This window comes from Chaetodon auriga, chromosome 4, assembly GCF_051107435.1.
Source record: "Chaetodon auriga isolate fChaAug3 chromosome 4, fChaAug3.hap1, whole genome shotgun sequence".
Lineage (NCBI taxonomy): Eukaryota > Metazoa > Chordata > Actinopteri > Chaetodontiformes > Chaetodontidae > Chaetodon > Chaetodon auriga.
The window spans coordinates 28,957,861-28,985,674 of NC_135077.1; the positions used below are offsets into that span (position 1 = coordinate 28,957,861).

Consider the following 27,814-nt stretch of genomic DNA (forward strand, 5'->3'; position numbering starts at 1 on the left):
CTAGAGTTTCCATGATACTCTTTAATAACCTTGGAAAAGTAATCCTTTCTTGTCAGATGTGGAGCTTTGTTATAGACAGTCATGACTTCTTTGTATGTAACACAGTGAACTTTGTGTTTTCCTCCATTTTCTTTCAGCTGTCAGCAACCATGTCATTTACAGAGCAGTCATAGCTGTGTGACTCCATGATCTTATAATATTACAGAACTTTTCTTCAGCCTTGTCATCAAGGAAACTCTTTTGAAACATAAAGTCCCTTTCACTCTTTGTTAAGATTAGGTTGGCATTAAAAAACACACAGTGATGATCAGAAATAGGTAAAAAAATAAATAAAGGTCAGAATGTTGTTGCCATGCTGATGAGTGGCTTCATTTTCATGTTGTGGAAGTTCAAAGCTGTCGAGAAGCAACAGTAAGTTCACAAGCTCCATAGCTTTGGGGTCATTCTTTTAGTTGATATGAATGTTCAGGTCTCCATTCAGGATTAATCTGAATGAGTCATATATGAGTCATATCTAGTGATACCAAATGAGATCAGCTCTGAGAATTCCTCCATAAACACTGATGAATATCTTGGTGGTGACACAATGTAACGATGAGCACTGATAATTCTGCTTTCAGCTGAAGAGCAAGATATTCAGTTGATGTAAATTCACCCGGGTCAATGTCATTACACACAAACTGTGCAGAAAAAATAGCTGCAATCCCTCCTCCTCTCCCATATTGACTGACTGACTGATAAAAGTTATAGTTTTGAGGACAAGCTTCTATCAGTGTAGCTACACCAGTAGTGCTGTTTAGCCAGGTCTCAACTAAAAACAGAAAATTCAAATTCTTTTCACTTATCAGATCATGAACCAAAAAGGACTTGTTAGCCAATGATCTGACATTAAAAGAAGCTAATTTAATTAAAATAGGGTTTGTGATTTTTTTGTGAATTTCCACCGGCTGTCAGAAATGCTGCTGTTGTTAACATTTTGAAACAAGGATGGCATTTAATTGACTGACTGAGAAATGGTAAATCTAAAATTTGTATATCTTACACACTGACCGTACGTAGCCATGTGTAATTTGATTGATTGGGCTTTATTCATTTAAATATGTATTGCAGTTGATTTACCAGAGAGTAATGGTAAAAGTTTGCTGCTTCGAGTCCTCGTGAGAGTTGCCAGTTTGATTTTTGGTGTCTTATTTATCCATTAGAATTTAGAGAAGGCTCACATTAAAGCTGCAGTGGGTAACTTGTATAAAGGTAATTTTTTGACATATTTGCTAAAACTGTCCATATGCCCAGACAGCAGTACATGAAACATGTAATCTGTTAAAAAAAAAAAAAAAAAAAAAAAAAAAAAACGGCTCCATTAGTCCCACCTACTGCTCCTACTGCGATTTGCAAGAATCCACCACGCCCAACACAAAACAACCAATCAGAGCCAGAGGAGCGTCTGAGGGAGTGTCTGACATCTGTCAATCACTACTCACACGCTGCGAACTGCTCCGCTCATACTGCCGTCTGCAGCTCAGTCAAACAGTTCTGTGAGTGGCGTTAGGAGGCTAGCGAAAGCTATGGCGGAGCAACAGCCACCCGCAAAGGAGAAACTACCCATACCGCCGCTGCCAACAACAGCATATACGGCTAAGACAACATATAACCATAAAGCTAATATGCTGATTGTTACAGTAACACTCCGCAGCTTGTACGGTATGTTAGCGACTGTGATGTAGCGGCTGAGCAGAGTTAGCTTGTTTCCGATGCTAAGGCTAACGATACTGGTTGTCATGGCAGCCGCGCAAACGCCGCAGGGAGAAGACTGCTGTAATCACTTATCAACTACATATGACTGACTCATCACGAGCTAACTCATCCTGCAACGTCTAACAGTGTGCTGGAATTAGAGATCAAATAATTTCTCAACCTATTAGATCTGACCTTTGGCTCTCCCAGAGTAGAAATACTCAAACTCCAACCAAAACAAAGACTGGTGTATAAAGGGAGAACCAGAGACTGAATGCAACACAGCCACAAGATATGTCTGTTACACTTACACATAAAAACCATCTGGATGCAGAAGTCTCTGGGGAAAAATGTACAAACTTGCCAACATAACTAAGAGATGAAACAGGCTGACAAAGACTGACCAAACCAGAATGGTAAATCAATGTTTCACCTCCACACACCTGGATTAATTTGTTCGGTCATTTTATTATTAGCATCACATTAGTAATGACTTTCATTACCACCTGGTATCTGTTTCTTGAAAACAGAAGTTGCTCTGAAAGCATTGTATGTATACCAGTATGTTAGTTTTTTCCATTCCAACCCAGTGTTATCTGCCTCTGATACGTTGCACTATGATTGTAGTGATTAAAGAATGTTAGGTCAGACAAACCGAGGTTATTTAGATATTTTGATCATTCAATATTGCATTTATAATTAATATCATTTGTCTTAATGGCAGATATAGTATTTGTGTCCTTTAATGATACAGTTCATATACTGGCAGATAGAGATCCATCTGGTCATACACACTCAATATGTGTTTTATTTCATGGTAGGGAAATGGTCAAATTTGCAAAGTACCCAGTGTCAAATAATATAATTTCTCCGCAGATATATAGGTGAGACACACTGCCTGTGCTTGTGGTTAAACTTTGAAGCTACAGACCTCCTCTGCTGCTTTGTGTCATGCACTGCAACATGGACATTGTTGGTGTTCTGCTAGTATCTAGACAGTTTTTTTTATTGCAGGAAGAATGTAGCCTAGAACACAATAACAGAACTTATTGTTACTCACTTCTGGTGGTGGTTGTTACCTGAAAAATACTTTAGGTTCTACATAAAACTGTGTGTACCCTCGGTGCATTTCAGTTGCACTTACACCTCTATTATCTGGTTGCTGTCTCCTGATTAACCAGGTAGGTGTCAACAGGACGATAGAAACACACATAATTAACATTAGAAACAAGAATAGTTTCTGTCCTTGATCTTTCGCTCTCTTTTGTACACAATGCACACAAATGCCAGTAGATTAACATTGTGCATCCCCTTCACACATCTTCAGACAAACACACACGTGGGACAGATGTGATCTAAGGAAAATGTTGATGTTACCCAAAAATCTCATTATCAAATCAGATGTATGTAGTAAGGTGTCTTCTAAGAACTGACACACTGTAAACTTTGAGTCTCCGTCTTTGACACCACAACACAGGCAACTGATAAAAGCCCACATGCTTTTATTTCAGTTGTCTCCCATTGATACAAATGGAGGAATAACTTCTGTGTATTTATAAATGTATTTATGATTGATAGTCATTAGATAACTTCATAATCAGCATCTTAATTTAATCTCTGAATGATGACAGAATTTGCCTGTGGGGATAATATTGAGTGTATGATGGTTTTGAAGAAATGTGTGCCCTTATTCAAACAGATCTTTTGTTTATTTATTGTCTGTATGTATGATGAGAGTAATTAGAGGAACACACTAACCTTTAGTGTTTGTGAGTACTGCTCTCTGCTGAACCTTCCTCCCACGTACCACTTCAGATTATTTTGCACTTCTCTGCTCTGCAAACTAAGATAGAAAATCTTCAAGCCTTCTTAGTATTTTAATATCTTCTTTATCCTCTTTGCTACAGCTTCTCCGGCATCTCTAGGAGCTCCAGCACTAACAGGGACCAAGCCAGATGAGCAGTCCAACAGAAGCACGCTTCCTGTGGGCAGCCAGAGCACAGCAAAGCCATTTATTTCCAGCACTGCAGCTACCACCAGCACCAGTGTTCTCAGTGACGTAGTTACCAGTGTTAACAGTGGTGGTGTCACTGCTGCTCCAAAGCCTGCAATGAGGAGCAGGGCTCTGTCACTACAAGCCAGGACCACTGCTGCAAGTGAGTGTGTGTTGTGTGTGCATGAGTAAGTCAAATCCTTGCACCACATAAACTTAGAGAAACGTAGCTTACCCTTGTTGGGCTGGTTGCAGTATTTATCATCATTTAATTTTGACATTTAGTCAGAGAAACTGCACCATGGCTGAACTCTTTCATAGATGCACAACATACTTTAACACTGCAATCAGGTTTCTTACTTGATTCATTAAAAGGCAAATGTAGTGTGTCCTGATTGTTATGAGTCTATGTTATAAGTTTTAGGCTAATAAGCACCCCGTTCATCAGCAGTGATACTGTTTGATGTGTTCATTGAGAGTCAGATGGGTTTTGATGGCATGCAGACTGTTTTTGTCATAGTGCTTCTGTGACAGACTTGGACGGACTGGGTTGTGGAAGTGTTTCCTGTTCATTACAAGACTCCATGTGAGTCAAAGTGATAAATGCATGTACAAGAAGGAGCAGTGGTCAAAATGCTGTTCTATTAATAGAATATTAATATAAACTGTGAGGAGTAGATTTCCTGAAGTTTTTCTTACACACCTTGTATATAATGTGCGATTTAGTTTTGAGGCCAATAAACAATTAATTTGATGCTCTGTCTCATTTTTGTAGTATTGTAGGCTGGTACAATTCTCAGTGTGAACCCTTCCTTTTTTTCACTGTGTGTGTATATATATATGTGTTTGCAATTTCCTCTCCACCTATAATAGGGAGTGGTTAGCAGGATGGCTTCATAACACACATGACTTGAGTACCTTTCCTTTGTTTCTGTGGTATATCCCATCTGGGTCAGAGACTGGATAGTACATTACATTGATGACTGAAGAATGGGAGAAGGATAGTGGAAGATAGTTGAAGATAGAACAACTTCTTGGTCATAATCTGGTTTCTCTGTCTTTGTTAGCTGTTTCATTCAAGAGAGAGTGAAAACAATATTCAATATTCAATTCAATATTCCTTTATAAGTCCCGCGAGGGGAAATTCCAAAACCTGGTTCAGGATTGATTTGTTGTAGCCAACTTAACCGTAACAGGAAAGTTTGAGCAACAATGTCTGTTCAGTGAGTGAAACAAAGCCCTCTAGATAAGTCCTGCAATAGGCTTTGACTTCTCCTGTGCCCTTTTCCCAGGTCTGAAGACCCTGACAGTCGGCAACCACAATACAGCCAAGACAGCAGCCACCAATCAAACCGCAGCAAATACAGCCCCTACTGCCAATCATCTGGCAAAGCAGACATCCCAGTATCTCTTGCAAAGAAGTGGCTCAGCAAGACTCAATCGACTGCACAGCACAGGTAAGGATATGTGAGAGTTTGTTTGTGTTTGTGTGACTATTACCTGCTTGTGTACCCATGTGTTGGCAAGGAGAGATGTTTGTGTGTAAAAGACTGCAGGTGTGTCAGTATCTCAAAACCACAATCATCCAGAATTTTTGGCAGTATCTACAATGGCAAGCACCCAGCATTAATGGCAGCTACTGTGTGTGATTTGTTTGCTTGATGTTTGCGGGGGCGTCTTGAATGATGTTGAAACTAAAGCACCTGAAGCTGATTTTGCTTAAAGCTCTTTAAGAAGTTTCAGTTAACTTTCTGCTTTGCATTCATGTCGTATTAGCAGTGGCTTTGATTGGATTTTATACAAGAGTTCGGATGATATGAATCGTTGAAAGTCGGTGCTTGTAGCATTCAGAATGGCAGTGTTGATAGCCAGTATTTTGTGCAGCTAAATAATGCCATGAAACATGTTTCCAAAGGGTAGGTGAGGAAAAGCTTCTTAAACATTTAGACACTTGTGTTGAATCTGACCAGTGTCTCAGTTGGAACCGTTCAGGTTAAGTGCTCTTTATAGATGATACTGTGCTTAATTGTAAGGTATTTGCTCATAGAATTTACCCAGTTACACACACTGTGGACTTCCCTTCACCCTGACCCAGTTTTATACTAGTATACGGTAAACCTGAAACTTGTCTGTGTGATGAAGAGCTGTTTAGTGTAGTGTTTGCAGGACAAGTCTGGTGTGATCTGTTACAATCTGAAAACTGTGCAAACTGTTGACAGCCTTTACTCTGCAACCTGTATGTACTTTCTTTGTATGTTGAGTACAACTTTTGATAGTGACGAGAGATCATTCCATTAATTCAGAATCACACTGCTGGATTTGTACAATTCAGCTTCGCACACACAATCATAATTAGCATGTCTCTACAGTCTCTCTGTAATTATTTTACTGCTCCTGGCATACAGACACACAGAAAGTATGTTCTTTGAGTGGAACCACATTTGCGTCTCAGCAATACTTGTTGTATTTAATACTTAAGTTGTATTTAATCTTTCAGTGCTGTTAATTGCACTGAAGTAGTACATACGTGTTTAGTCACTGATAGTGTCAATGTTGCAGCATGAAAAACGCTGGTTATTTACTGCAGCCCATTTTTTGTGAAGTGCTGCTGGTTTCCTCCATGCAGGCCCCATGGAGCCAGGGCCTGTGGTTGCAGTCTCCCCCCATGTGGTGACTCTGGTCTGTGCCCAGGCGCCTGGCAGCCTCCCTTCTGTGGCCAATCCTTGAAGTCTTTCTAGGCCGTGTGGGGAGCTGCTACTCACAGACATGCTGTCATCCTTGTGATGGCAGGCAGCCTACACTTCACAAACCCCACACATTTGATACATACACCCCTCTCTTTCATTCAAACACACCACAGCAGCCCTTAGGCGACAGTGGTTAGCAGTGTGGGCTTTTAAGGCACTCAGTAGCTTTATTTAGCTCTATTTGCTTCTATTGTACATGGACTTTATTGATTCTGACATACACACAGGCACACACATGGCTGTGGATGTATTGTCCATGAACTGTTTTGTACTCCACTGGGACTATTTATGTGTTAAAGGCTGACTTCAAGCGAATATATCAGTCAGGTTATTTTCTTACTGCATGTGTTGTACAGTGCAAATTAAAGTTTTATCAGTAAAGGTTTTTGTGTAAAAATGAATCCTATCAACTTCGATCACAAAAGAAAAGGAAAACATGTGAAACCCACCAGTTGAGTCAAGCACATGGTTTGTGCCTCCTCAGGTTCAGCTACCTGCTGCTGCCTTTTGGGGCTGCCGTTGTGTAAAGATGCATGGTGCAGCTGTCAATGTCCAACTTCTCTTTCTGGCTTGTTTGTCTGAGTGACCACCTTGTTCTGAAAAAAAAACTGTGCCCAAAAGTAGTTATACAGTAACTTTTGAGAAAATTTGAAATGATTATTATTATTAGATGTTATTTAGAGTCCCATGAGGTACACCACAGAAAATCAGTGAATACTTGAATAGAATCTAAGCTTTGTGGATGGCCAGGTGATATACTTATGTATTTTTATGTTGATCATTGGAAGCATGCAATTTTTAACTTAAGAATACAATCTATGAGAATCAGCTGCACTTTTAATGTCTTGTTGAAGGAATCAGACTCTTGTCAAGTGTTCCTCCAGTGCTCTTCATACTGTATCAAGTGGCCACTTAGACTTCAAATTAATTACGTCCAGCTAGCTAGAACAAACCACCCCATTTATATCAATGAGGACAAAGTAAATATTAGAAACATCTCTCATTACAACACGATGCAGATCAACAGGATGGTAAGCTTCAGCTTCTCAAATAACCATATTATTATAAGAGAAAGAGATGTTTAATATTAATTTCCCCTCGAAAAAAAATAAATGGGGTGGACATTAGTCCAGTTATTCCAGTTAGTAAAAGACAAACAGCAGTCCAAAATCCTTATACAAAACAATATTTTGCAGCAAATACAAGAGGGCAAGAAATTAAATACATTTTCTCAATATGCAACAGGACTTACAGGGCAACAGTAAACATGTTCGTCTGCAGCAGGCAGTAATAAACTTGTTTGTCAAATTTCGTCATTTTAAAAACACAGCTTTAACTAACAGCTACTGTAAGCTGCATGGATAGTGTGCACATATGTGTGTCTCTAGAAAAACAAAGATCAATGGCCCAAGAAGTAGTCCACTTTTGGAGGGTTGGTGGTTTCATCCCTGCCCCCTGCATTCTGCATGTCAGCCTCCTTGGTCAACATACTGAACCCCAAATTGCTGCCAATGCTGTGCCACCAGTGTGTGAATGTGCGTGTGAATGGGTGAGTGTTGTAAAGCGCTTTGAGTGGTCAATACTGGCACCCTGTTTCATTCAAATAGGAACAGAGAGGGTGCAAATGAGTGAAAAAGGGAAGGAGAGAGTGAGCGAGCAGCCGCGAGAGATTATTCAAATCCCACCCACTTCCCCCTCCCCCTTGTCGTCTGCAGCATCCCTCCCTCTGTGTGTATGTCTGTGTGTGCGTGTGTGTATACTCGGTCCACAGAGCTTCAGAAACGGCAGTAAAATACAGACAGCGTATAGATGTCCCTGTGTGCGTGTGTGTGTGTTGTGCAAATGAGAGCTCCACTTCTGTTACACACCTCTGTGGTGTGTGTCAGTGGGACGGATCGCTGAATGTTTTTTGCGTGTAACAGCAGAGACAGACGACTAATCATCACCAGTGTTGAGGATTGTCTCTCCTTTTCTCACAGACACACATACACAGATACTTCCTCTCGTTTCCCTCCTTGTTCTCTCCATCTTTACCGTTGGATGATTCTCTTTCACCGGGACGACGGTGGAGCACACCGCTATTTTCTTCTTGTATTGGCTGGGCTACAGAAACCAGGTCTCCTTTGCTTTTTCTTTTTCTTTTCTTCTTGTTTTGCAGTGACAATTCTGTGGCTTTAAATTGAGGAGGGGCAGCTCGAGGCTTTGTGGACTCCCTGTTTTTCCTCTTTGTTTTTGTAATGCTTGTATTTTCCTTTGCACCAAGTCAAAGGTTTACCTTTTAATTTCAAAATCCTTTTTTTGTCTTTTTTCTGGTTTGCCTTGAAATACAAGGCACAGATTCCATCAACAGCAATCTCTAAATCTTTTCTTTTTTTGTGGAGTAATTCTCACTCATTTATGGGATTAAACAAGAAAAGAGGAGCGTCCTTACTTACCAGACAGTTAAGACTTCGGTTTGAAGTAACTATTGTGCATCTCAAGTCATCCTTGTATAAAAACACTTTGGGAGCATTGTAACAACAAGACAGGCCTGAAATAGCTGACACAAGGTCAGATGGGCAACACTGGGAATTTGGACCATAAGACTGGGTTGGTATTTCTTGCAGCACAGGAATCATTGAGAGCCTAGAGGAGCAGAGAAAGTGCTGAATCTCACAAAAAAAGAAGAAGAAAAATACTAGAAACATCAGTCTAACACAAGTCTTGAGGACTATTGCATTGCACACAGAGACAATGTTATGGTCTCCCAGACTGTCGCTGTCCAACTTCCATGTGAAGCTGACAGCCAAAGGACTTTTCAGAAACCTTCAGCTGCTGTCGGGATGCAGGAAGAACACTATGGTTTTCCATGCAGGTCTGTGCCCTACTGTCATCCAACCATCAATGGTATCATCCTTTCAATGCATCCATCTTTCCACTCATCAATCAATATAAGTTTGGGGCCAACAGATTGATCACTTCAGTGTGTCACTGGCCTCCAAACCATCTGTGACCACATCCTCAATAGCTGTTTTTAGAAATCTCAGAGAAAGTCACAGTCTCACAGTTTTGTATCAGTCTGCACATCCATCCATCCATCCATCCATCCATCCATCCATCCATCCATCCATCCATCCATCCATCCATCTGTTTTCCCAACATCTTCTCTTTGCCATGTGCTGTCAGAGTGCTGGAAAATCCTCCATGCAGGGCTGAAGATGATATATTGTTCTACACACTAGCAAATTAACTAATTGCGTTCAATAATACTGATACATTCTTGGGAGCATAATGTTTGCTTTTTCATTAGCTGTGCCTTTTGGATTAAAAAACCCAGAGAATCAGTGATCAGTGAAGTCAGTAATACGTATTTTATGTTTGTCTATCAGTCACTTTTTTCCATATTGCCTCATCCCTCCTTTCAATCTTTCTCCTGTTGGACTTTGTCTGATGGATGGCGTTGCCTTTGAATAAAGTGCAACGTTTAGCTTTCTTGGCCATTTTCGTTGCTTAGTCCAGATCAGCCTCAAAGGCCACTTCACCCTCTCACACCTCCTCGTCTGGCTCCTCTTGTCTTCCTGCATAGTGCTGGCAGCCATTGTTACCTCTGCCTTTCAGAATTATGTATATGCCGGCTGCCATAGCCACCATGGATGTATGGGGTTACAATAGGGCCGTCAGTTGTACTAAAACTATTGTGTATATGTGTGTATGTGTGTGTGTGCATGCTCTTTCTGCACGAGTGCCTAAGCAGTGGCGTGATAAATAGCAGGGGCTGTGGGTTCCATTTAGCCATGATATCCATGCCTAGAGGAGCAACGGCCACGTGACTCACACACATACACAAACCAGAAATAACCAAGGATGCATCTGGCCTTTACTTATTCAACCATTAAAAGGGTGCTTGCTATTTGAGGAAGGGTTGTGTCTTCTGAGTAACATGGCAGAGAGTCTGTAGTCACTATTAATGTGTTTATTTCTTTTATACAGGAGTTTTAGCATTAAGCATTATACTATTGTGTTCCTCTGAGCAATTGTTGTTTTATAGTGTTAAGTGAAAGGAGAAAACAGTGGGACAAGGGTGATGTCATTGTGAATAAATCTCTTTTGGTTCAGCCTGACAACCGAATAAAACACAATGTTAGCATTATGTTAGCATAGAATGAACTTTCATGCTCAATGTTAGCATTGCTTTAGCTGGTGCATTCACTGAACACAAAATTAGGCAGTGAACTAGAGGTGAATATGTGAACATACCAATGAAGCTGCTTTAGTTTTTTTTAAATGTGTGCACAATATATGTCAGAGGATAAAATCAAAAACACGATCCATGGCCAGGCCCTTATTGGATAATCACAATTTTGTTTAGTGATTAAATACAAAATACAAAATACTCATCTGTACGTATCATCTGTACGACATGTACGTATGAAATTGTCAGAGCTGAGATAATTCACTGAAGACAGTTGAGCTTTTCCTGTTTACAGAGGGCAAAGAGGCTAATGGCATATTCCCCCTGTGTTTTTCAGTATCACTAGGCCACATTAAATTCTTTCACGTGTCTCTGCTTAATTAACCCTTAACCCTCACTAATTCTTGCATCACCGTTGTCAAATAATTTTGATCCATTGAAACTAATGCATGTTTTCTTGTATTCAGTAGCAAATTATCTACAAATCAGCTTGTGTTCTCTGACCACTATTTTTTTTTTTCATTTGGTTTTCTTTGTAAGAATACATTCCTCCCTGTTCTTCAGTAAATATTCAACTCAGCTGCACTGCCATCATAATGTTCCCCTCTTGTTGTACTGTGCATTTTCCTGCTGGCATCAGCATGTGCTTGGCTGCAGTGTGTTTCTGAGTCTGAGCTCCACAGACCCACTTTCCTGCTGCTGCCTGCCATCACCCTGAAAATGTAGGTTAGAGCAGGCTTTAGTCACCACATGTGCGCATTCCCCCCACACACACTAAGAGTCACTCGTGCACACCGCGCAGTGGTTTAGCTGAGGCTAGCCAATCATACAAGATTTAATCTTATATGGAGTTTTTTCCTAATGTGGCAGCAGATGAGGGCATTAAAGGTTGTATTTGCTAGACTGGAATATTCTCCCCAAGCTCAGCAGAGATATACAGCAGATTTGGGCTGCAGTATTTTCTAATATTTGTAAAACTAATGATGTTGAGCCCAGTGGAGATCAAGGACAGTCACACATCTGGAGCTACATCAGATCTAGAAACCTCATGTGAAATGAGTAACAATCGTTTTGCACAGCGCCTGCCTCAGAGACCAAATATTTCTTAAGTTTCTTACAAAAACAACTAATAGTTGAAGCGATTACAATTTCAGTTAATGTCACAACAGTTGTTTAGACTCCCTTTTAATGAGGAGCAGGGTATCATTTTGACGCTGAGAATTTCTATTATATGTTTTTGACACTTGAGTTTTTGTCAGTGGGATATCTTTCCACCGCAGTGGTTTGGCTCACCTTTATACTGAGTATCATCCAGAATTCTCTCCTGTGGATTGGTAGTACATTAGTTTTACAATCCCTGATTGACTGCTTAGACACTCTGCACAGAAGCTGTACCGGCTGAGTTTCTATCCAAAAATGTCAAACCAATGTGAAACAAGTTAGAAGAATAAAAAACAAGTTTTTAGACAAAGAAAGAGTCATACAAAGAAAGATTGAAATAATCCTCTTAAACTGATTTAGTGTAATTTACATTGTGTTGTTTGATCTCTTCTCATGCTGCCCGTACATTTCAGAATGACCCAAATTCAAACGGAAAAGCTACAAGGAATTTAATACAGTAACATTGAACATTTTTTATTGAGCTTTTGTTTCCACTGCAGCTTTTTAAAATTCAGTACATAATGATATGCATGAATACACATGGTGGAAAGACAGTTAAGTCTGTCTGTCTGTCTGTCTGTCTGTTAGCTTGTCATGGTCTGTGTCGCTACTGAGGCTTTCCTGTTTCTAGCGTATATACATATATAGTGTATTCTCACAGTTCAGCCGATCTGACACACAGACCAATAGCAATAACATCAAGTCATCTTTCTCTCTGTCTTCATGTTGGATAGTATGACTGTTAGACAGGTGGACAATAATGGTTGTTGCTAGGTGATCAGATGATCTAGTTTGCATGTAAATGGGTCATACAGTGGACATATGTGCTTGCAGGCAGTGAAATGCTCTGCATGATTGTTTCCATGGCAACTGTCATGTGGAAGTTGAATTGTCAGGGTGCAGATAGTATGAATTTATTAGTATTTGATAGTTGATCCGATAGTATCTTGTTATCTTTGTATGTTTTATTTATGTTTCTCAAGGTAAAATGCCTCAAGCAGTGCCCGTTAGTGGACAGATGATTGGTGCAAGAAAAGACTCTTTCCTTGGTTGTTCAGTGCATTTTTATTCACAGTTCTTCTGTAGTTTTGTGGCATTACAGTCATGCTGTGTTGCTGCAAATAGGTGTTTGTCTGCAACTACATGGAGATGGAAAGTAATAAAAACCCCTCTATGGTAGCTTTTCTTCCTCTGTACAGTTGCAAACATCAAAACTTAAATGACATTAGTGGTTTTTGCAATGTTGGGGATCATAGTTTAATGTTCATTGATCATCTCAAAACTGATAAGATTGCAGTCCTTATGTCCTGCCATGCTAAATTTCATTTACTGTAGTATGAAACCTACCACTAGAGGGCACAGACACAAGCAGACGTCTGCAAAAATCTGTCCTTAATAACATCTGCATGGTTATATGCTTAGTATTCAATCATCAAGTATTCCAGAGGGTTTCTGTACATCATGTGGTTGATTATAGGATGCCAATTTATGATTAAAATAAATAAATAAATAAATAAAAAACCCTCTGTTGGAATCTCCTTCCAGATTCCAGATTATATTTCTATCCATTTGAGTAATATGAATACAGCAGATTAAAGGGATTAGGGCCACTACAACTAGCTGTAATGTACATGTGGTGAGCTGTCCCTGTTTTTCCTCCTGTGCTCACACACTTTTTCTGTGTCTGTCTGTCTCTGAGTAGTTGGTGTTTAATTTGGCTAGCATGACATAACATACAATAAACTCACAGATTTCTGCCTCCACTGGCTCTGTTTACATGAGATAATTGTGTTAGTGATGGAGTTTATTAAAGATAGATCCACAAGACTTCTTCATTTAAGTAAGACTTGATTTCCAGAGCCTGCTATACTTTTATGAGATGTTTTTACTCTGTCATCTGTTAATAATTTGAATTGTCAACCTCATCACACACCATGGCAATCTGACAAAACTATGTATTATTCATATGTGTATATGTATGTATGCCAAAGTGAAATAATCACTTTGGCACAATGTTGAACACAACTATGTAGGGAGAAGACGCAACCACTCAACACAAGCCCCCACTCCTCCTATGCATGACTTTTGTTTTTCCACTCCCCAGCTTCAGTCCCTAACTGGTTTTTCCTGACTCATGGCTGATTTTCTGTTTTAATACACATCAGACAGTCCTACTGAGTGGTCATGAGACTGGTACAAATAAGATGACTGTACATGATAATGATATTTACCATATTGATATATGAAATAGCTCCGGTATGCTGCATAACAAACATACAGTATGTGACTGAAAACATGATGTGATTGATTGTTAACATTTTTATGGAAGTCATCTTACTGTGTACTGAAGGAGACTCTCATGGCACAGCAGGAATTGTCTTTTGTGTTAATGTGTGCATGCTAACAGTCTTGTTTCTCTCTCAGTCTGGGCTCAGCAGCTCTGCATGACTGCCTGGCAGACTCCAGGTACAAATCACCATCACTCACACAGACCATTGCACATTTTAACGAGAGACAAGCACTTGAAATGAGATGTATTGTCATGTCAAGCAGCAGCTTGCTTACAGTAGTAAACACATTTTAACCGATGGTTGAAATTGCATAAAATGAAACGGAAGTTCTGTTTTATTATCCTTGTTGTAGTTAACATGCAAGCTTCCTGAAATTCCATCCGTTGGAATTTGGATTGGTTGACATGCATGTTTTGATTACCATTGGTTTTGTTAATTCAGACTTGCGGGTGTAGAAGTACATTCAGTTTATTCACTGTACTACAAAATCAGACCTTTGTATACTGTATGTATATCACTGGTTAGTGGTCAGAAAAGAGCAACACTTCAAGTGATCATCATATGGCCACACACTTTCCCATTTATAGCAGTGGCTGTGGTAGATAGTTCACTGTGTAGCCCTGTGCCATGACAACAGTGTGAAATGAGTTCGAGAGGACTTTTGTATTTTGGTGTTTTTAGGTCAGTCAGACTAATTACTGTTGGTAAATGAGTATCAGAAACACAAGGGAAAAATGAACATGAAAGCATAGCTCAGCATAGTGTCTTTGCTGTAATTGGAGGAGATTCAGTGTCAGTGGACTGTATCTGTCACACACTAACCCGTGGTGATCATAATTTTCATGACATTCATATCAATGTTTATGGTCTGCTGTCTGTTTAATCTAAATGAGCCTGGATGAGACTGAGTGCACGAGAGTTCGGTGTGTGTCACTGACCAGCTGTAAAGGGAGTGTTGGCCCTGTGTCATGTCACTGTAAAAAAACAGTTTTTTTGCATTTGTTTCATTCTTTTACTCTTGATCCAATCTGTGTAATTCTATATGAGGCATATATTTACGCAACATGTTCCCACCTCCCAGTCTCCCTCATATGTTAGCACTTACCAATAATTTCTACACACTGAATTAATGATGGGGGCATTCTGTTCTGCTAGTAATGATAATAAATATGCATCAGGTCTGAATATTCATCAGGCTAAACCGAAATTCCTGCAGTGTTTTAGTGATGAAGCCGTAACTATAGTGTCCGCAGTGTGATCTAGCAAAATGTGGTTGTTAAACAGAATTGTGTCTGACAGGTAAGATAACAGCAGTGGCAGCAGGATGATGTATGTTAGAGCAATCAGGATCTTTGCTTCTGTAATTAGTCCTGTCTTGTTCCTCACCCATTTGCTTGTTTGTAACTCTGGTGAATCAGACTCATACGGACCAGCATGTTGTGCTTGGTGGGTGCCAGTAGGTGGCAGTATATTTAGAGAAACCACTACCAGCGCATCCTTTCAGAGTCCGGACCTATTAGAGTTCTTCAGAATTTGGATTTTAAATGTAAATTGGGTAGACAATTTTTGTTAGATTGCAACAAATGCACAGTCTACATACAGCCCTTAATTTGTAGCTGAGTGGTAAAGGTTAATTTAAAAATTTCTTAAAAATACACAACTCAAGAAAGTTGAAACATGATTTCAACAAGATGATCCTCTCCATTGAAATTTGGACTATTGCCATGAAATCTGATGATGCCATAGATGACAGTTTCAGCTAAGACTGACAATTTGGAGACAGAGAATTTCAACTCATTAGTCTGAGCCCACTGAAGTAATTGTCATCTTGAAAACATCAGATATCCAGATAACACCATAAAATTCATGGTTCTGCGTGTTGTACTGTATTACTGGCCCAATGACTGAGAGAGAGAGAGAGAGAGAGAGAGAGAGAGAGAGAGAGAGAGAGAGACTAATTGCTTTCACTCTGGTATTGCACTCCTTAATGCACTCTTAGGGCCCATCATACACAGACAGATTGGCTATCATAACCATGTGATCCCATGATGCATCCAGCCTAGAACAGTCAGTCAATAGGGCTTATTCTCATTTACCAGATGAGAGTGGATGTATGAGACGTGTGTGCTCTTTTTTGTCTCCTTTTTTGGATTCTGTGTTTGGATGTTGTGGTGGCTGAGCCCAGACCTCAGACAGACATTAACAGACTCTGTTTGTGTGTTTATATACTTTCTTCTGATTTCTTAAAATTTGTGGTTGTTATGTTATTTAGAGGATGAATGAGTGATTGTAGTTTGTATGTTTGTGATGCTGCTGCAGTGTGCACTACACTTTGTGACTGGGCTGAGTATTCTGTGTGTGGACACCATGTTGAATGTTGTACCTGCCACTCACACACTAAGACATCGCCATTTTCTTGTAGTGGACAAAAACAAGCCTCGGGAGGCACCGGGAAGACCTACAAACACCAACAGTAATCCGCAGGGATCAGCACCTGCAGGAGGAAACAACCAGAACCAGCAGCAACCTCCACCTGACCTGGTATGTCTTCTTCTTTTTAAGTTTTGAGCTTTAAGATGCAAACTCTGCTTAGTCATGGGCAAGACATTGCATCAGATACCATTACTGAGCAGGCTCTGATTGATGAAAGGAAGTACCACAAGATCCTTATTCTCCTCATTTCTTTAAATTTTTGTCTTCATCCTTGATGTTCCTGTACTTTGAGTTTCTCTTGGTGGTGCCAGAGAAGCTGCCATTCGTGCTAACTAGATCTTAAGATTTATACATGTTTTTGAGCTGGATACGAGTTGAATAAATCAATCAATGAGCCGCAGAGAGGAGTGAAATACAAATGTATTATAATAGAATATAATGGATTTTTGGTAAGTAGCATTTCTTGACTACACATGTTTTCTTCTCATGTTACGAGTTACGAGGACTTTATCTCCTAATTGTTGTCCAGCATTTTAAAAAGACATCAAAAAGAGTAGAATTGTATTCGGGTTCATCGTAAGACATTCACTTCTATGTTTTTTAAGGCCTGATCATGTGAGTCATTATTTTTCTTAATTGAAGATGTTGTATTTTTTATTGCTAGGTACCCGATGTCCCAGCGCCTGCTACTGATACCACCAACACTGGGTCAGGCACCACTGGGTCCTCTAGTCTTGGATTCAAAGCAAGAACAGGGTCACGATCCAGCACCAAAACAGGATTCCGCCTACAGAATGCCCCCAAGCCTGGTGCAGCTGAGGCTGTTGTGGCAGATGGGACAGTCATAACAAAACAGAACCAGAGCAAAGAGCAGGCAGAGAAGAAGAACCAGGTCATCAATCAGCTGAGGAAGCTGCTTGTCCAGGGGAATAAGAGAGTGGAGGCTCTGGCTACAGTCATACAACATCTCTTCACTGAGGTTCTTCAGTTATTTTTATGTTTACCAAACAGTGAGAAAGTATTCACACCACCTGATGTGGAGTGAAAACTTCCATCCCTTATTTACTGCTTTTTAAACTGCTTCACAAAACATGAAGGGGAACAAATAATTAGTTTAATATTAAATATTACTAAAATGTAGGCAATGAGCACACTGTCACTAGTTGTGTGACAAAAATGGCAATCGTTCGGTGCTGCTCGTGGTGAAAATGTTTTGTATTAGAAGAAGAATTGTGATGGCTGTGTTCAGAAAGACCATGCAAGAATCAGTCCAAGCTGCTCAATTGGCACGTTGACCACAGTGCTAGTGTAGCCAGACAGTTTTTTTTTTTTTTCATATGAAATGGACCATTAGAGTTCCTACTTCTTAGGACAGATTTTATATATTGGTGGCAATGACAGGTAAGTGCCTGAATGTTGTGAATCTTTGGTAAAGACAACAGCAAACAGCAGCTTTCACCCAGTTAGCTACAGTATTCATTGCCATGTTAAAGCAATATCTGGTTTACACACAAAGCTTGTGTGTAATGTTGTTAGTTAGTGCCCCCAAAATCAATGTTTAGGTGACACTTTGGATCTCAACTGTGACCAGTGTTGCCTTTCAGAATACCAAAAATCAGCTAGGAGGACATTTTGGGACTTGAGTGTGGCTTTAATATACATTCATTTTTGTGCCTTAGCCTGCTGGACAGTTAGCAAGTTAAAGGTTTGTTCATCTTAAATGCTGGTGCTGGTTGAGATGCTTGAAGAGGAGGAGTGGAGTAATGACTGTTTTTAGGAGAAGCATAGAGGAAGCAGGGAGAAGCTTCTCTGAGTCCACACCCAGCTGCCATTAACAACAACAACACATCATCCCATGGCAGCAACTTGCTGCTGTGTGACACTGACATGCTGATGGATGTATGAACGGGTGTGAGTGCAAGGTTAATTTCAGAGTGTTGTGTGTGTGTGTGTGTGTGTGTGTGTGTGTGTTTGTTGTGTATAATAGCCGTGTAATAGCAGTTAGTTTTGCCTACCGTAAGTGCTTGCTGCCAGCGGTGATGAGGTTGTTTACAGTATACATCTGATGTTACTCTATTAAGGTGTGTGTGTGTGTGTGTGTGTGTGTGTGTGTGTGCGCGCGCACGCCTGTATAACACATCTCGAGGTGTCAACATGTTCTCTCATGTGTGCCAGACTTCAGTCAGGTTCTGCAGATCTGTAGAAACTTAACATTTTCTTGAAGGTATGACTTAAATGTTTTTGTGTACAACACAAATGTAAAACATCTCCACTGGCCACTTTATTACAAGAAAAATGTAATAAATATAAAATAATTCCAGTAAAAGATATGGGTGTTTTGACAGTATACAGTTTTGTCAGTGGGGTTAAATATTGCTGATGTCAGGTTAAGCTGTAGCCGGCTGGGTCATCACAGGTTGAAGACTGCTGATTGGTACATCCAGACACTAATTACCAATCTCTGACAGAGTCCCATACATGGATAGGCTGCTCAGTAAATATTTGCTGTCTGATGATTGGGACTAGAAGAACATCGTGGCATGGGAAATAAAATGAATGCATGCAAACACACATGACTGGAACCTGGTTCAGCCAGAATAACTATTATTGAGTTGGGCACACCTTATCCAGTGTGGAATACCATTCATTAGACATGTTTCCTCTGTGTGTGTTTGAACCTATGTGTTATATGAACTCAGCGAATTGGATAGATCTGTTGTCACTTTGACCTTTCTTCTTCTTTGTCTTCTCTTTGGCTCTGTCTGGCTGATGGGGCTGGGCAATCATATGCAGAATAGTTCTCATGCCTTTAATTCTTGTAACTCAGCATTGCCTTTTTGAATCAGGGCTTGATTGGAATGGTTTTGTACACTAGGGTAAATGCCCTCTCTATGGCTACTTCCCAGCAGCTTATTGGTTATTGTGATATTGTGAGATTGTAACGTGTAAAGATCAGCTGACAGAGAGCTTTCAGAGGTTTGCACTGCAGGCGCCCTCCTGACTGCGTGATTTATTAGATGGATGGCCTGGTGGAAAGTGGAGGTAAAGGGGAAGTGATAGAAGACAGGGAGGGGTGGAGGAATGCAGCAGCTGCAGTTCAAGCCCTGAGGTGCTTTGATTTGTGTGACTGAGGTAGTGTGTGTGTGTGTGTGTGTGTGTGTGTGTGTGTGTGTGTGTGTGTGCGCGCGTGTGTGTGTGTGTGCGTGCGCGCGTGCGTGTGCGCGCGCCTGTGCGCGCGCCTGTGCCTGTTTATCCGAAGCATACCAATGCCAATCTAATCTGTTTTACACACTTGAAAGGTGACTGTTGAACATAAACTGCACACTTTCCCCTGGGGGTGGGCTGTGGGCAGGGGGTGGGGCTGTTTTGTTTCGTGAAAGGGGTTGGGGCTGTAGTTTGGGTGGAGATATCCAGAAATTCCACTCTTAAAACTCACACTGGTATGACCTTTTCAGTGTAACTTCTTTGTCTATTTTGGTGCACTTTCTGAATGTTTCATATGTTGACAACTGTTCAAAGAAGAGGTGTAAAGGACTTCACTACCAAGACACTCTGTCTGGGAGTGGAATTAAACTTTTTGAAACCCTTTTTTTACGTTAATTTAACTGCTTGAATTTTTTTTGTTTGTTTGTTTTCAATTTTGCTTTCTAATTTTCACGTCTCTTTGTCACATTTAGTAGACACTTTTTTGAAACCAAACTAGATGTACAGAAAATCTCATTTAAAATTACAAAGTGTTGGTAATGTTTTGTGGTGTACTTTGAGAGCAAGAAAACCAAGAAAACAGCATTTGTTCTTCTCCTCAGTGCTGTAAAGCTTTAGTTTGAGCTTTGTAGAAAGAAGGAGAAGAGCGAGAGAAAGAGAAGGATAGACAATAGAGGCAGTGCAGATACACCATTTCTGTCTGCATAAATGACTGATACAGAACAAGAGAAAGGGAGATAAGAAAAAAAATATGAAGAGAGGAAGGAGGTGCAGAAATAACTCGCATTCCTCCATCAAACAGAACCCAGGCAGGAGAATAAGAAATGGATGGTGGGAGGAGGGAGGGCAGAGAGCCCTGTGGTGAACAGGTAGAGGGGGAGGAGTGGAAGTGGCCAAGCAAGCAGTCAGTAATTGACAGAGAGAACACACGTCACATTAAGAAGGAGGGCAGAGAGAGAGAGAGAGAAATCGTGTGTTGTTTGCAATTTGTGTTGTCCTTTGGTGATAATGGGAGGGAATCAGTGAGAAAGAGAGGAAGGACTGAAGAAACAAGAGAAAGGAGCGTCTGTGTGTGTGTATGTGTGTGTGTATGTGTGTGTGTTTGTGTGCGCATGTGTGTGTTTGTTCAGCAAGACATGGGCTCCACAGCCAGCAAAGCCTATGCAAAGCCCAGCAAGGCCCCCCCTCATCGCCACAAGAAGAAATTGCAGAAGGTGTGTGTGTGTCTGTTTACTACTCTCGACGTGTTTCTCTCTGCTGCTTTCCATTCATCTGTTGCTGCTCTTCTTCTTCGTCACTACTGCTGGTCTTTCTTCTGTCTGCTGTCCTTGGACTATGTGGAGAAGTCAGGGATTAGGATGGAATTTTACAATCAAGTCACTTTTCAGGAATCTGGCCAATCGTATTTTCCACCTTGTTTAACACATTGATCACATGAGCTGTTGATTTTCAGGCTCAACCATTTAGAGAAACCTGACACTGACTCATGTGGATCATGAATGTCACAGATAAGTTATGAAATATTACACCAGGGCCACAACAGGGCCATGTACTCTCCTTATCATGCTGTTTCTATCGTGCTTTTCCTGACATCATATCTTTTACCACTTCAATAGTCTATTTATATTTTCATTGCTAGAAACATTTGGTTACTATTGCAAGCTGTCGCTTAACCTTTTGCTCTCTTTTCCCACTCTTTGCTTTACCTTTCTGCTCTTTTACTTCACTGACCCCTCATACAACAGATGGACTTTATAGCTGTGTGTGTGTGTGTGTGTGTGTGTGTGTGTGTGTGTGTGTGTGTGTGTAGGAGCACCAGCATTTGGACTCCATTGTAAATTCCACTACTGCTTTTGTCAAGCTGCTTTTACTTTATCTGTGTGTTGCGTGTGTGTTTGTGTGCTAGAATAAGTAAATGTTATGGTCATTTATTCAGAATAATGTTCAGTTTTGGAGCACAGTAGTGCACTTTGGTATGCTCCTCAAGTTGAAATGTGTAAGATTGTGTGTGTGTGTGTGTGTTAGTGTGTTAGTGTGTGTGTGTGTGTGTGTGTGTGTGTGTGTGTGTGTGTGTGTGTGTTTTGGTCTGGTGGAGGCAGTCGTATAGCATCTAGTGTCTGCTAGAGAGTGAAATGAATGGAAAATACTGTATATGAAGGACTTTCCATGTCTGAGTATGAATGTAAAAACATGAGGCAGACATTGTCTGTAGTAGCGTAGGGATGTGATATATTAAGGTTTTTTCCAGATGTTATTTGTTCATTCTTAACTGCAGTTAATTTTTAAAAGTTGCATTTGCCTGCTGAGATATTTTCTCATGTTTTCAGGTCAGTTGCAGTTGCTGCTGTAAACAGTACATGACTGGGTGTTTGCAGCCATGATGGGTGTTGTTTTCCTGATTGTCTTAAGACAAGATAGGATCTGTTCACTCTAGTGTCTCTTATCTGTGTTGTTGCAATCATGGTCACAACCCTGCCTTTTCTACCACAACAGGCATTTACAAAGGTTTCCAATAGTTAACTTTGAAGCTGGTGATTGCAGTCACTTATCTGTGCTGGGTATAAATTCTAAAACACAAAATGCCGAATGTCTCTACAATCATTCATATAGTTCACTACATGTTGTATTCACGTTTTTGTAGTGTAGTCCCAAAGTCCTAGTGAAAATTGTAAATTATTTAACTTTTATAGTGTACTGAAATCATCTCACAATGCATTGAAGAAATCTGTGTATAATCCTGAGCTAACTACCACTGTGTGTTTTCTTTTGTTATTACTATTTCGGCCATTTAACACACTATATAGTCCTCCACATAGAATTGCGTATATGGTGTGTGAATAGTGACTGATTTTGAAGATAGCCTCAGTGTGCATTGATTGATCTCTGCTCATATCTGAATTGAAATTTTGTCTTCTTTTCTTCTATGCAGTGCGAGGAGGCTGTTAAGCAGAAAAAGGAGTTTTCGCTGGAACTGGCACACCTCCGAGATGAACTGGGTAAGAGTTGCCACTGAGGTATTAGAAAATGATTAGAAAACAGTTTCCATGTCTAGTGTATGTGTGTGTTTGAGGTGTGTCACTCAGTAGTTCTGCAGTGTTTGGCAGCCTGCCATTTAACTATCATTGAGACAATGCAAAAGTTCAACCATAATGGTTTTAAACAATGTGTTCACAAAGAAAAGAAAGGAAAACAGACAGGGGAGATGGAGCAAGTGATCATTTAAGACATACAATATATATTTTTTTGATATGTTTTATGCAAGTGGTTGTTAAAGTAACAGAATCACACACACACACACACACACACACACACAAAAACACAGATGCACATCCTGAGAGTCTTTTCCTGTTCACCATCAATTCCTTCTAAAACATTCTTTCCACTTTCCTCTTGTCCATCATTCTGAGCAGCAGTGGCTGTAATCTTTCCCTTTACGATTTTTCACCATCATCGTCATCTCTTTTCAAACAAAGCTGTGGAATGTCAGCAATGTATAGACCCCTGCTGTCACCACACACACACACACACACACACACACACACACACACACACACACACACACACACACAGACTCTCAGAGCTGTCTGTTAAAGCTGCGGTCGGTAACTTGTATAAAAGTAATTTTTGTCATATTTGCTAAAACTGTCCCTATGCCCAGACAGCAGTACATGAAACATGTAATCTGTTAAAAAACAATGGCTCCATTGGTCCCACCTACTGCTCCTACTGCGATTTGCAAGAATCCACCGCGCCCGACACAAAACAACCAATCAGAGCCAGAGGAGCTTCTGAGGGAGTGTCTGGCATCTGTCAATAACCACTCACACACGCTGCGAACCGCCCCCTCCCTCCGCTCATGTTGCCGGCTGTCGCTCAGTCAAACAGCTCTGTGAGCGGCATCAGGAGGCTAGTGAAAGCTATGGCGGAGCAACAGCCACCCGCAAAGGAGAAACTGCCCACACCGCCGCTGCCAACAACAGCATACAGCTAAGACAACAAATAACTATAAAGCTAATATGCTGATTGTTACAGTAACACTCCGCAGCGCGTACGGTATGTTAGCAACTGTGATGTAGCGGCTGGGCAGAGTTAACTTGTTTCCAGTTGCTAAGGCTAATGTTACTGGTTGTCACGGCAGCTGCGCAGATGCCGCAGGGAGGAGGGGCTTGGAGGCAGGGCATGAGTGCAGTGGAGAGGGAGGGGGAGTGACGTGGAACTTGTGTTGGTTCAAATTTTCAGGCTAAGTCTGCTCTCTTTTCGATCTTACCTACTGCAGCTTTAAAACTTCATAGTCTCCAAGTCAAACTGAACAGGAAGGACCTGTTTGTGTCTCACTGGGTGATGTTAGGTGGGTTAATAGTTCCCCTGTGCAGTTTTACAGTGTAGAGTTACTTTAACATTTTGAGACTATAAAATACAATGTCCTTCTATCCGTTTATGTACTGTGGATATGTATGTGTATGTATGTGTGTGTGTGTGTATGTATATATTTGTGTCTTTATATTTTTACACACACTGTGGGACAGTGAGAGACATTGTTTTGATCCCTCTGTATGTTTTGTACATATGGTGTAAATCAACAGTAAAGTTGAAATTGACATTGATAACTGCTACCGCCACAGGTCTCCCTTAACTTGAAATAACACATTATTTATTTTGTTATCAAGTATATGAATATATGAATTAGTGTGATAGAGATTTAAACTCAAGAGTCATGGACTGTAAGTAAAGCAGTTATGGTTTTTATGTGATTATATGGTCGCTGCATATGTATGAACTATTCATTCCTGAGGCAATTTAAACGTGAGCCTTTTCACTAGCTATGTGCAGAATTCACATTTGGCTGACTGTGTGTCACATTCAAAATGTTAAAGATCATAGATTAAATAAAGACTGCTTGCCTTGTTTCCCAGACTGCATTCACTCTTCATCGTCTTCATTTGGTCTGAATGAGAAGCAGTAAAGCCCTCTTTCCCTATCACTACCCCAAAGTGACTCCCAGACAGACATTAGAAGAGGGTTCGCTCCTGATATTATGTCTTTATTTTACACTGCCACCTGTCAAACACCTGCTGTGACTCACAACACCCACACAGTTTGTGTCTGTAGAGAACCAGCTTGTGTCTAAGCTGCTCTCAGCTGTTGTTGGCTTTGTGTCTCCATTGGCACGGTGACAGGAGTTTACACTTGAACTGTGGGTCCCATTCAGAGGGAAAGAGTAACTGTCCCAGCAACAGCCAGTTGTTATCATAATTATATAACTTAGAATATTTGTTTATTACAGGCACAGTGTGTGTGTATGTACAGAGTGGGGTTTTTTTTTGTTTTTTTGTTTTTTTGTTTTTTTACATTTTTTAATCACATTTACCTTTTAAGTGATGGCATCCATATGTCCCTGGTGTATTATTGGTTCTGCTGTTCTGTTACATAACCCAGTGAGTAAAGGCTGTGAAAATGAAATACCTGAAAGCAGACATCAGATCTTTGTTAGTCCACGTGCTTTATTCTTTACCTGGACATTTTCCCAAATATTTCAAACTAGGCACAGCCATAACTCAAAATGGCATGTAATGATGGGTACAGATGGAGGGAAGCATGCATGTGCTTGTGAGAGGTTCAGTTAGTCATGGAGGAATGAGTCCTGCTGAATTCTTCTGAGCCGACTTGCAGATGTTTTGGGGTTGGATCTCATGTCTGCCATAACAGTGGTTAAACTGGAATGTGGTTGTCAGAGAATGCTCAGGCACATGAACACACATACACAGACACACACAGAAAATCTGTTGTTGATTACCTGTTGAGACACTGACTGTTCTGGACTGACATGATGTGATGTGGTGATCGTACTGGTGTGTGTTATGGATGTGACACTAATGATAAAACAGTAAATGGTCAAAATAGTAGCTCAATGATGGCTAACTGCGTGAGTGTCTTGCCTCCACTTGCCTCACACCTGCCCTCAAAAGAATTTCTTAGATCTTATATGGTGTAATAATGTGTGATTTTCAACCTGTTCATGCTTTTCTCTCCTGTGTCTTGTTTTGTAATGATGTCAAACAGCGAGTAGAACACTGACCCACTGGCCTGTTTGGATGAAGTTATTCTAGATTTTCTTTCTTCAATGTAACATGTAGCTGTTTTAAAACAAGGAAGATTGTATCATTGTTTCCAAAAAAAAAAAAAAAAAAGGGCACTTGATCCAAAAGATTTAGATTGCTCGTCCTTACTTTTATATATCTGCTTCTTGCAGCCATGAGCCAGTGAGTTTTGTTTTCAATCACTGTTTTCTTAACTTTGCCGTTTTGAGGTTTATCTTTTGGAGCTTGCTGTAAAGAGTTTCACAAAACATTTAATTTTAGGTTAGATTATGCTCTTCACGTACCCAACTTTCTTGATGAAATAATGGTTAACTACAAATTTCTTTCAAAAACAACTGATCCCCAAACAAGAGTCCAGGTACTTTAGAGGGTCCTTGGAGTGTTAAACTAACTTCAAGTACAAACTAACATTTCTATCTGAACTTCTCCTCTCCCTCCAGTCACATCATCACAGTGCTGCAAGCATCTGCAGAAGGAGAAGGAGGAGATGTGTGTCAGCATGGAGGAGACTTTGAAGAGGCTGGAGGAGCAGCACAAGGAGGAGCTGGTGCAGCTGGAGGACAGGTGTGACATTCACTTCTGCTGATGTGTTCATAGTCGGATCCTAAGTGTCAGATACAGTATATGGATCTTTATAACTCTTCAGTGTTACAACACTGTTGTTTGGAAATTAAAGCCTGCACTAATTCTACTGTCCTCTGGATGTATTTTGTCTCTAATTGTATCTGTGTGTCAGATTGAGGAGTTTTTACCAAACAGAGTGGGACAAAGTCCACCAGACATATCAGGAGGAGGCTGACAAATGCCGCATGTTGATGGAACAGCAGGTCAGATCACATACCCACACACATACACATGTTTTTAATCAAATATTGTTACCGTCCTGTTGTAATAATAACCTTTTTTTTATAGCACCTTTGACACAGAAAGTGCTTTACAAGAACATAAAGATAAAACAGATAAAAATCAAAGTAAAATAGGATAGAGAATAAAACCCACTTGATAATGACAGTAAGACAGAATAAGGATGATAATAAGATAAAAGACAATGCATAAAACCAAAGAACAACTAATAATAGGAAATAAAATAATAAATTATAGGTTTAAAAAAAATTACATAGAACGCATAAAATCAAGGTAAATACAACAATTTAGAAAAAGTGCAGCAGTGCATAAGCTTGAGGCAAAGCACAAAACTTTCAGACCCGTATCAGGAAGTCATAGCTAGTTAAAGACTAAAGTGAAGAGATGAATTTTTAGCTTTCTTTTGAAAATATTCAGTGAACTGGCTTCCCTTATGTCTCTGTATTTTGTTCCAGAGCTTTGGGGCCTAATGGACAAAGGCTGCATCCCCAATTTTCTTTTGACTGCTGGAAACGTCCAATAAACCAGCAGCAGATGATCACAGTCTTCTTGACGGCAAATAACAAACGAGGGAGTTAGCAATGTAGCTTGGTCCTAGCCCATGAAAAACTTTGTATACAACTAGGAGGACCTTAACATCAATTCTGAATGTTACAAGAAGTCAGTGCAGAGCAGCTGCAACTGGACTGAATGTGCTCTCTCATCTTTTTCTGGTTAATAGCGGAGCTGCAGAGTTTTGAATGAGCCAATGTCTCTCAGTGTTTTTTTGGGGGGGGGGGAGGCCTGTAAATAATGTGTTACGGTAAATGACTTGTCTTGAAATAAAGGCATGAATAGGTTTTTCCGCATCTTTTTGATTCAGAAATGGTCGTACTTTAGCTGTTTCTAAGGTGGAAAAATTAAGTTTTCATCACCTTGTTGATTTTGTCAATATAAAATGTAGCTGTTTTAAAATGAGGACGATGCTTTCATTGTTTAGAAAACGGCACTTGATCGAAAAGATTTAGATTTGTTCTAAAGCCTCCAGAATGTTATTTTCTTTAAGAAAGGCATTAATTTGCACATTAAATATGATTTCCAGTTTCATACTGATGAATGGAGGGTTGGATATCGGCCTG

The 27,814-nt window shown here is 40.3% G+C and overlaps 1 protein-coding gene across 5 annotated transcripts in view; it reads left to right on the forward strand.

Annotated features, from left to right (window-relative positions):
* The window catches only part of LOC143319279 (uncharacterized), an 81,180-nt gene that overhangs the window by 47,926 nt on the left and 5,440 nt on the right, over window positions 1-27,814 (forward strand). For 3 of the 5 annotated variants that reach the window (XM_076728093.1, XM_076728095.1, XM_076728094.1), the window contains exons 6-13: window positions 3,642-3,890; window positions 5,020-5,184; window positions 14,231-14,272; window positions 16,520-16,638; window positions 17,195-17,509; window positions 22,664-22,730; window positions 26,273-26,396; window positions 26,569-26,659. In XM_076728093.1, coding sequence (XP_076584208.1) covers window positions 3,642-3,890; window positions 5,020-5,184; window positions 14,231-14,272; window positions 16,520-16,638; window positions 17,195-17,509; window positions 22,664-22,730; window positions 26,273-26,396; window positions 26,569-26,659 — 1,172 coding nt within the window. The remainder of the gene's footprint in view (window positions 1-3,641; window positions 3,891-5,019; window positions 5,185-14,230; window positions 14,273-16,519; window positions 16,639-17,194; window positions 17,510-22,663; window positions 22,731-26,272; window positions 26,397-26,568; window positions 26,660-27,814) is intronic. The other 2 variants (XM_076728098.1, XM_076728097.1) reach the window with 1 other exon arrangement.